The sequence below is a fragment of the Anguilla anguilla genome, chromosome 10 (assembly GCF_013347855.1).
Source record: "Anguilla anguilla isolate fAngAng1 chromosome 10, fAngAng1.pri, whole genome shotgun sequence".
Classification (NCBI taxonomy): Eukaryota; Metazoa; Chordata; class Actinopteri; order Anguilliformes; family Anguillidae; genus Anguilla; species Anguilla anguilla.
In genome coordinates, this window is record NC_049210.1 from 15,362,642 (window position 1) to 15,372,911 (window position 10,270).

General features: G+C 45.1%; 1 protein-coding gene across 3 annotated transcripts in view; it reads right to left on the reverse strand.

Moving 5' to 3' along the window:
• The window catches only part of bicdl1 (BICD family like cargo adaptor 1), a 29,650-nt gene extending 19,380 nt beyond the window's left edge, over positions 1-10,270 (reverse strand). The window contains exons 1-2 of one of the 3 annotated variants that reach the window (XR_004761280.1): positions 9,351-10,268; positions 7,416-7,631 (exon numbers count right to left, since the gene is read on the reverse strand). Coding sequence is in view for 2 of the 3 variants with exons in the window: in XM_035380146.1 (XP_035236037.1) it covers positions 7,416-7,631; positions 9,351-9,755 (621 nt within the window). In the remaining variant the exon portion in view is untranslated. Of the gene's footprint in view, positions 1-7,415; positions 7,632-9,350 lie in introns of all 3 variants that reach the window. The other 2 variants (XM_035380146.1, XM_035380145.1) reach the window with 2 other exon arrangements.

Below are 10,270 nucleotides of genomic sequence, written 5' to 3' on the forward strand. Positions count from 1 at the left end.
AGAACAGATGTCCCCTTTCACCTCTCCTAGTCTCCTCTGGTCCGCGCTTTGAGCCGTATGCACACAAGGTCGCCCATTGTCCTCTTTGAGTCCTGTTCACAGCTAGCTGAAGGCGAGGAACCAAATATATCACTGGAGACCAACACAGCTGTTCGATGTGACGGACGTGACAAAGTCCCTGTTTGACACCTCCATTACAGTTAGACGCAGCGCAGTGATGAAAGGCTCTCAGATGATGATGAATCGCTGCTTCGGTGTCAGCGAGTGTCTCTTTGTTTTTCAAGGACGTGCGGACTGCACTATTCTAGGTTTTTTTTTTATCTCTTCGCATTTGCTTTCTTTTCATTTGTAAATCATGAACCACACTCAAGGCCATCTGGAAATCCGAGGCACGCAATAAACGAACAAGGAGGGGAATACACACCAAGCTTTGGTGGGATTTCCACTGCCTATTTAACTGGCACTGCGGTAGGTGTTCAAGGCAAATACAGAATGGCCTTTTGGTAAAAGGAATAAATTGTACTTGGGCTGCGTGTGTGTGTATGCTTGTGTGTGTGTGTGTGTGCGTGTGTATACATGTGTATGCCTGTGTGTGTGTGTGTGTGTGTGTTTGTGTGTGAGGGTATATGCATGCTATCTGGTGGATTGTAAAATGTGGTACAGCAGAGAACACGTTCCCATGGTTACACATGGAATGTGACATGTTATGTGGGTTGATATGGCAACCAGACAGAAGCAGGATTGAAGGAACTGTGAGTCTGCCAGCTGCTGCTCTCTCTCTCTCTCTCTGCATACTCTTACATGAACAGGCACACTGCAGAGGAACATCATACCCTCTTATTGTTTTGTTTATTCCAGCCTTTCCATCTTTCTCACTTGTGCTTTTTTTGTGCTCACGAGCCACAGCATTGCCATGAAATTAAAACTCGATCTACTTTTTACAAACTGAACTCTCTCCTGTTGCTCTCCATCTTCCCATCGGATACAGACTGCATTGCAACTTGCACAATTTGCCATGGACAAAATCTAAGATATGATCTAAGATTTAATACTATGATTTATCATAGATATGCAATATGCAAAAATATAGTGTATGTCCAGTATATGTATAAAAATATATACTGTGATATACTTACATTTACACATACATATCATCGTTTGCAATATGATTCATAGAGAAGCACATTTGTGTATATACTGCAGTATTTTGGCACAGTTTCATGGCCTTGATGACAATTTCTTGTGGAATCTACTGCACTATTGCCAGTTTAACCAAATGCCCCTGGTAGCACTCTCCTGTTTAGTTGGGATTGCCTTGAGCTCCTCAAGGTCCCCTCAACACCATGAAAAGACGTGCTGTTGATATCAGTGCGGCTCTCCATTTGAGCCGGCTGACTGGCAGAATGCACGCTGGAATGTGTCGGAAACAGTTTGTGTGCTGCAGAGCTGAGGGAAACTGAAGACAACAAGACTACTCACAAACTGTTTTCACATCGCTGACAAGTTTACAGTTCTCAACAACTTTCCTCTAGCTGTTTTCGTTTCTCTATTTATTCATATTGTACTGTGCGCATATTTTATTGTCTAAACTAGACCAACTTTGGCCATCACAACTTCAAGGTTATTCTGATGCAGAGGCATATTTTTCTCTGCGTCTCCCATTTGGAATCTGCAATGGCACTATGCTACTGAATCACCACTGTGCCACCCACACACATACAGGGAGCACTGCAGCTGAAGCATGCGCTCTCTTCAGATACACTTGCCCTTGAGCCAATGACAGTTGTTCACACTACAGGCCACACAGCATATCACAGGAGAGCTAATGCTAATCTTGGATGAGGCACACTGTTCTATGAAGACAGTTGGCAATCTGAAAGCCTCTGGTGAATGGCTAGGAAGCACCAAAGCAGCCGAAACTCACAAAGCTCTGGCTGGCCCACTCTGGTGGGATGAAACCACTTGTGTTCCACTCTCTATTATAGCTGGCTAATGACAGAAGAGGCACATATTTAATGATTTTTTTTAATTAACCATCCTTTATACAGTACATACAATATAATATTTCCCAGTTCATTTCACAATACAGCTCTGTGGATTGATGGAGAGCAGAAGATCGTAGGTAGAGAGGGGAAGAGTGTACCCTCCCCTAGAACTTCACATAACCATACTGTTACTAGGAACAGTTGGCTGTTACCATGGAAACTGCACTCCACAGCTTCATTGGAAATACTGTTTCATAGAAGCCAGACACACATGCAGATGAATACTAATGTATCATACAAAACAGGTGTCCAGTACCCAACTGTAGACATTGCTGAGGATCTGATTATTGCCATCAGTAGTTATTCTACAGTATAATACATTGTAGAATTAATGGGAAAAGTAGTAGAAAGTTTATCATACTGTTCTTAAAGGTAAACCTTTACACAGAATATTTAACTTTCTCCTTAATTTAAAATGTCCAATGATGTTTATTTAAATATATTGAGGGATGAAATACAATACAATGAAATAGGGGATTCCCTGGCAACTGACACCAAGACTGCTTATGCACGGTACAAAGGCCACAGTCAGCACAAGCATGATTGGGTTATGATCCATGGGGTGCATTGCTGAATCAATAACTAGGGCTTTAACAGGTTGAACCACCCCTATGACCTATGACCACAGGCTGTTAGTCATTGAATAAAGGTGTGTTGTCATGTGACCTGTGCATGGTCTTGTGAGGACTCCACAGTCAGGACCAAGGTGGTCTAATGGGCTTTGTGCTATGAATATCTCCTGAGAGTGACGAAGCAGAAGTCCATATAGCTAATCCACAGCAGGTTATTCTTGGCCATGATCAGGTGTGCAGGCATGCTTTCTAATAAGGTCCCCACCAGCTATTTTTAATGGTGCTATATTCAGCGACGGGGGAGCTGTATCCTAATCTGGCAGAAAAATGGAATAATGACATAATGTATAACGAGTCGAGTAGTAGCTTGTGTCTCAGAGAGCAACAGCTCAATGATGCTGAGATGTGGGAGACTGCATATTTGGAATAACAACTCCGCATAAGGGAAAGGAAGAGAGCGGAACTGATCAGTAATGCCACAGTATCGCTGTTACTCCTGAATGTTCAACCCCAGTGTCCACATCAGGACACTGAAACGCTGAACTCCAAAAGGCTATTTGACTCCTTGTTCTACATTAAAGCAGAACTAGCTGCCAAGGAGACTTCATGTTTGATGCAAATCTATCTTTTCAGACATCCATAAGGTTGTGGCCTCGCCTCTGGGCCCGAGCGGTAATGTTGTTAAAAAAGGTTCCTTCTCTGTCGGCCCGCTCTGAGCAGATTAGGACCGCAGGGCGACGGGCCTTATTCATGTGTCCAGCTGCCTCTCCCTGCACTGGATGCAGCTATGCACCCACTCCAAACACAAAGCACTGCTGGCTGTCTCTGCCACTGCTGCCCACTCCTCCGCCTGGAGCTCTCATTTCTGATTGGTTCCCGTTCCCATCTGAATGATGTAGCAAAAATGAATCATCACGCATTTACTGATCTGCTGCTGTGTGCTGGGAGCCAGGCTCCACAGACACACACACACACACACACACACACAAGTACACTCAGACACATACATGCACATGCACACAAACACATCCTGGCACCTAAACTCAGGCTTAGAGTATCCCTCAGTACTGATAGTCATGTGTCTTCACACTGCAGAATGCCTGATTGAGCACAGGGCGGGGCCGTGCCTCTCTTGCATGGAGTCTTTAGAACACAGAACGTCTGTTATTTGGGATTACGGCTTATCCCCCCTCTGCAACCTCTCACTCTGATCCTGCTTGTAACGGCCAGGCTAGCTGTGTGAAGGTTGCTACCCCTGCCCTGTGTGCAAACAGGCTATGTGCCTCCCTTATTCTTTGCAGATGAAAACAACCAGTGTAAATGGTGAAAAGAATTAGCACAACGATCAAGGCTCTCTGTCCTGCCCAGGGACAGTCATGATCTGGCAATAATTAGGATTGATTGTTGCGAGTATTTTCCCTTGGTTCAGATGGCAGACTGGTTTTCTGTTCAGGAGAAATCTCAGTTTCCATTTGCATACTGTAGTTTATCCACCAAAAAACCCTTCCCGCTGTGGCAGTGAACTGCATTTATATTTATGTATTTTATCAGATGCTCCAAGTCTATGATTGCAAAATAATATTTTTCATTGGAAGATGCCATTGAAAACCAGTTTGAATGACTGTTCATGAGTCAGTGGTACACAGCAAGGGTACCTATTCTGTAATTTCTATTATTGTTGGCTCTCTAATGTTAGGACACATCTCTTTTTCCAAGTATCTAAGACTAGGTATTATTACAATAGCAAAGAAAACAACGGACATTGGTACGGCGCGCTGCTCATTGGTTCCACTCTCGTCACATGGCTCAAAGCTTCTCACAGGATGTTCGCCCGAGCTGTCCGTCGCAGAAATGATGCAACTGCCATCTATTAGCCCCCCCGCTTGAGATCACTGTGCCTAACATCCGGTCTACCTGGCCATTAATGACACCCCCAACAGCAGAACGGGGACTTTCCAGATGCTTACAGGTCCCCTGCGTCTCTCTGAGCAGTGAAATAAGTGCTGACAGAGATCTATTTTAATCCCAATAAGGGCACCGTGGCTCCAGGGGAGAAGAGAGATGGAGAGCGCAGGTTGAAATAGCCGTCTGCCAGTGTCTGGCTCCTGTACAGGAGGTTTCTGAAAGGCGGCTTTTTAACAATGCATCTATCCTGCAACATGAGGGTGCGTTCTTCCTTAAAGCAGCCAGGTGCTTCTGAGTTTCCTGCCCTTCCTTCCAAAAATATTGTTCATAATTCTCCAACTGACTCTCATAGTAATACTTTTGGGCCCAGCTACTATTAACTCTAAAACATTTTCCCCTCATGGAGATCCCCCCACACAAATATTTCTGTAACTCAGTTTGTGGTGCTTTTGCTAGCAGTGTGCAGGCCCAAGGTTTCCTGCAGCAGTGGGACTCAAGATCAATACGGCCAGTCAGAATTCGAAAACACCACTGAAGCTCACTAAAGCCCACAGTCTCAGCCTGCCTTTCGGCATACACACCGTGCAGGCATCTTTCGGACATTACAAATAGAAATATTGCACAATCAAATATAATATATAGACATATGATTTCAGCTTGTTGTATTCGCAAAGAAAACAACTGTGCAATTTTTTTTTTGTTGTGTTCATTTACATTACTTTGAATATGTGGATCAACATTTGGATGCCTCCCCGTGTATTTGTGGAAAACCAAACAAATAAACTAATTAGAATACCAGCATATTTCCTCTCATTTAAACCTCAGCAGGCAGTGCATCTAAAAATCATTTCTTGGTGCTGGAGTGTTCTTTCACCCCCTCCCTCCAAATGTCCTACTTTGCTTATTGCTGAACGGTGGATCGCGTCCCTTTCCTTCATATCAGACAGACTGGCGCGCAGGGCGGGCTCACCCAGCGCGGGTGCTGCTAACACCCTGCAGCTGTTCCGATGTGAAGGCAAAAACAGCTCTGTCACTCTTGCCTAATGCAAGTCTTATCGGTTTCACTGCAGTCCTATGCCAGTACGGAGCATGTTTATCTACTGACGGGGAGAGGTCCTTTAGAAGATCAGGGGGCCACAGTGAGAATGAACACTGAAAAGGGCTGCGTGTCACTCAGGCTCAGAGGCCAGGCCTCGTCCAGGCCTCATCTGTGGCCTCTCTTACTCTGTGCTGTGGGTCTCTCATCACCACATGGATTTGCTGGGCGTGGTTTAATGAGCTTACTTATAATGGGGGGGGGGGGGGGGGGTTATAGAGCCTTGACAGGCTTTCAGCATACTGCAGGGGTACAGTGTAACCGTATTACGGACACACCATCAGGAAACGTATGGCACTAAGCAGTTTGGCTGGACAGCTTGTTGTAGTTTTTTGTGTTGTCAAGTTACAGGGCTTTGGATCTGAAGGACATCAGTCAGGGCAGAAGGGATCAAGTCTGGAGAGTGGCCTGCAGACCAGTCAATCTGCACTCTCAGGGGAGAGCAATCGATGCCAGGGAGCGCTTTTCCTCACTGACGTGGCAACAGTTGCCACGGTCATCTGCTCTGCAGTGTGTGGATTAACTCTTCCCCAGCTCAAGCTTGAACAGACACATATGTGCACATTGGGGAAAGGACAGATGACATAACCCACCTTTTATCAAATGAGTTACATTGTTTGGACAGTGATCTCGCAGTATTTTATATAAAAGATCCATCCAGCAATATTGAAAGATTTGGTTCCAGAGGTGTCTGTAGTCCAATAAATTAAAATTAAACATTAATATTAAACAGTGGAAAGGCAGGATGTTCCGTTTTAATTGCAAACTGTAATTAGTGGCTGTGTGAGTGTGTGTGCGTGGGTGCATGCGCGCACACGTGCATTTGTATGCGTATGCATTTGCACGTTAGCGTCTGTCCTTACAGAATAATTTGATTATTCCTGTTCCAGCCTGGGTATGGATGAGTCAGACCTTTCATGTGCTGTGTGGCAGGAATTGAGTTGGCTCTGTCGCTATGGGTTACCACATAACAAGTGCCAGCCAACAGTGTGACAAGGCAGTAATGTGAACTCTTCTCCTTCACAACAGGAGAAAGTCAGTTATGCATTCCCTCATGTGTGAGACAAATATGTGTTCATATTATAATCTGGAGGAGGGAAAGATAGAACACCATAGGACCTGCTTCACCAGACAGCAAACCAATGTGTACAGCCCCAGCCAGTAGAAGGGTGTGTATTCAGAAAGACTCTACCTTAAACTGCACAGCATCATTCTCGTGCCTATTTGTCGAAGCCTGCAGAGCCTCATTTTCTACATTAAGACCACGCCGCTACACATTAAGACCGCATTGCCACAGGCTCCTGCACGCTCACACGGGCATGAAATCGTTCACGTTTGTATCCTTGGACAACACAGTATATCAACTGTCCTCGGGCAGAGAGCACTTAGAGTCTAAATCATTTTCGACAGTACATGGCCTGAGACAGAGGCTACTGTACATCAGACTCCAGTGTGACACACAAAATCAGGCCACTGCCCCTGATGCAGGACACATCCAGCCCATTTTATAACCATCATTTTGTCCTGCAGAAACTCTTGAGGGCATCAGGGATCTCTGTATTAGTTCCAGATATCTGAAGTGCACTTCCCATTGCACACGCCAGATCAGCTCTTAGTTAGTATCCTGAAATGTGAAACATGTCGCTGGTTTAGCTGTATGCTACTGCATGCCACTTCATAATTCATTTTCATCAGCCATGGAGTACGTCACCCTAAATAAGGTGTTCAGCTAATGCAAACCAGTGCGACCAGTTGGGCTAATTGGGCCTCTGGGCGGGGTGAGACGGTGGTACTGACCCGGCTGAGCTGCTCCAGCAGCCTGTGGTTCTGCTCCGACAGCTCGGAGACGGCGCGGGTCTTGTCCCGGTCGGCCTCCCGCAGCTGGGCCTGGTGGCGGTCCAGCTCGCCCTGCAGCTGCCGCACGTCGGACTCCAGCTCGGCCACGCGCCCCTCCCACTCGCCCTCCCGGCTCTCCAGCCGCCGCCGCAGCTCGTGCTTCTCCTGCTCCAGGTGCTGGGGGAGGAGGCGGAGAAAGGGAGGGGGGTCAGTCTGCGCTCAGGCCAGGATAGGCCACAGGGGTCAGAGGACTGGGGCAAGAAGTCACCCAATAGCCATGATGCAATGTTCCCCTGGTGTGATACCACAAAGGTGTGTTCAGTTGAGGCAACCTTTTAAAAAATTGCTACATTGTTCCCCCATGTATACACACACACACACACACACACAGACACATGTGCGCACACACACACACACACACATATTTGCACATATGCCAATAAAGCTTGCATACAGGCAGGCAGGAATCAAAGTTTGGGTGATGGGTATTGGAATAAGATTCCATTAAGACAGATCATTCATAAATTTGTGAGAAAAATAAAGAGATTATATTGAAGTTATATTTAAGGTGTTATTTCCTTGCTCAGATACTCTCTTCTCTGTCCTTTCCCCCATTGTTTTTGATAAGTTAAATTCTTGTCTGCAATCAAGGCTGAGGGTGAACATGAGTGAACATGAGTGCTGCTGTACAGGCCCTGGAACATGACTAGGGATTAGTCTTTGTTCCTTTTCCCCAACCATGTGCAGTAGTGGTCCCCAGGGCAAGTCAGATTTACTTTTTTAGCTAAAGGAAATCCAAAAAAATCTATACATACTTAAAATTCCTCTCTTAGGCTTGCACTTTATTGACCTATTCTTCCCTAAACGGTTGCAAACCATTAATTTCACTATCAACAGTCCATCCGTTATTTTTATGTATCCCAACTTACAGCCGAATTTGAGAATTGATTTGATTTGTTTCAGCTGCTGGGTTCAGTTAGGGCTAAAGGATTGGGGGTTTGAATAGCCAGATTTAGTAATAGCTACAACCACAGACCATATATGTTTGAAAAGGTAAAGAAAATTGCTATTAACTTTTACAGGCTGATCCGACAAGCTGCTAAAATTTAGGCTAGGATTATGTTTACTTATTTTAATTGCTATTTTCTGTGCTGGTATAATGATAATAGCTCAGCCTCTAGTTTCACTGTGGGAGCTAAAAGATAGTAAATAGCGTTTTATTTCTCATATTTACACAAAAAATAAGATTAGGCATTCATACTTAAAAATGCAGGCTTTAAAATAATAATTATAAGAAATACCTGTTTTGTGTGAAAGCATTTTTATTATGTACCAGTATGATACAGCAAAGTCTCACACAAATAGTTCCCAGTCCATGGACCATATATGGACCATGTCTTCACTTAAAAATATGAGTCCACCAACTTAAATTCATCATATTAAAAATGTCTTAAAGGTGAATGGGCATTTAAATAAATTAAGCATTTGAATGTTATTTAATTTGCTTCTTTGGCTAGTTTAAACTAATTTTGTTTCAAATTGAGAGTTTGCTCATTGACTTTACACTTTATTTACAACGTTGTATTTCCAGTGTGCTGGAATGGGGTCATGTGGAGAAAGATTTTAGGAAAGAGTTTCTTGCGTACTGAGGCCATACCCCTGGATAAACAACACGTATTCTGTCGGAATGCCTGCATCACTGTCTGGTATGCATTAATGTATTTAAGTCACTGTCTGTCTCCTTCCTCTAAGGATATTGTAAAGGATATCTAATGGCCCCTTTAAAGACTGTACATTCAATGGCTATTTTCATTTTAATAGTGCGAAGCGTTTGCTTGTAATTCTAATATGCGAAACGTTGTTTACAGAAGATTATTATATCAGGCTAACTCCTACCTCCAGTTTTTCGTTGAGGTCTTTATTCATTTTCTCATATTGCTTAGTCAAGTCTTGGTTTCGCTCGAGCAGTGCTTTGCCGAGCTTAGCAGCCAAAACCAAGTCCTTTTCTTTTTGTCGGAAGAGCGACAGTAAGTCAGGATCCTGCCCATTAACAGGCATTTCCAAGACGGGTAAGTCGGTGCTTTCATCCCGGTCGCCTGTTAGCATGGCGAGTTCTTCCTCGAGTGCCATCCCGAGGCCTCCGGGGCCAGCGTACAGCAGCGAATGGTTCTGAAACCCTCCCGAGTCTTGAGGGGGTTTGATGCCGTGATCCAGCGAGTGCTCCATGCAGTCGCTGTCCAGCTCTTGTGGTGCTGAAATCGCGGCTGTGGGTGAGTGTAAATTCAGGCAGAAAGCTGACATCGCCGCCCGGCGGACAAAAGGCAGGAGAGAATCTGATTTACGCCAACGGTGCTCGCTCTGTCACAGATTTCTTCCGACCCAATCCTCTCTGCGCCGATGATATTCCCATTCAGATGTTTCCATAATAGCCGCACAATCTTTCATTTCATGGCCCACGACTTGTAGCAACCTGTTCTACCCCAAAATTCACCCTCCCAAGCCCCCCTCCCCCCAAACTCACACCAACCTCCTTAATCCTGTGCAAAATAACACCGGTCCGAAGGCAGTCGCCTATCTTCCAGGTTTATGTTATTTAAACCTCTGCGAAATAACACCAGGTAGCGCTGTGTCCTCACATTAACCGCACTGAAGGACTTTCTCCAGCGATCGGTCTCTCCTCCCCGATGCGCTGGGGTCCCGGTTCCCCATTATCGTTGCCTCTCATACGGGAGGCATCTTGCGGATCACTGGCCTGGAACGTATATTCATAAATAGTTTCCAGTAAATGCGCAATCCCGACAGCCCCACCTCCTTTT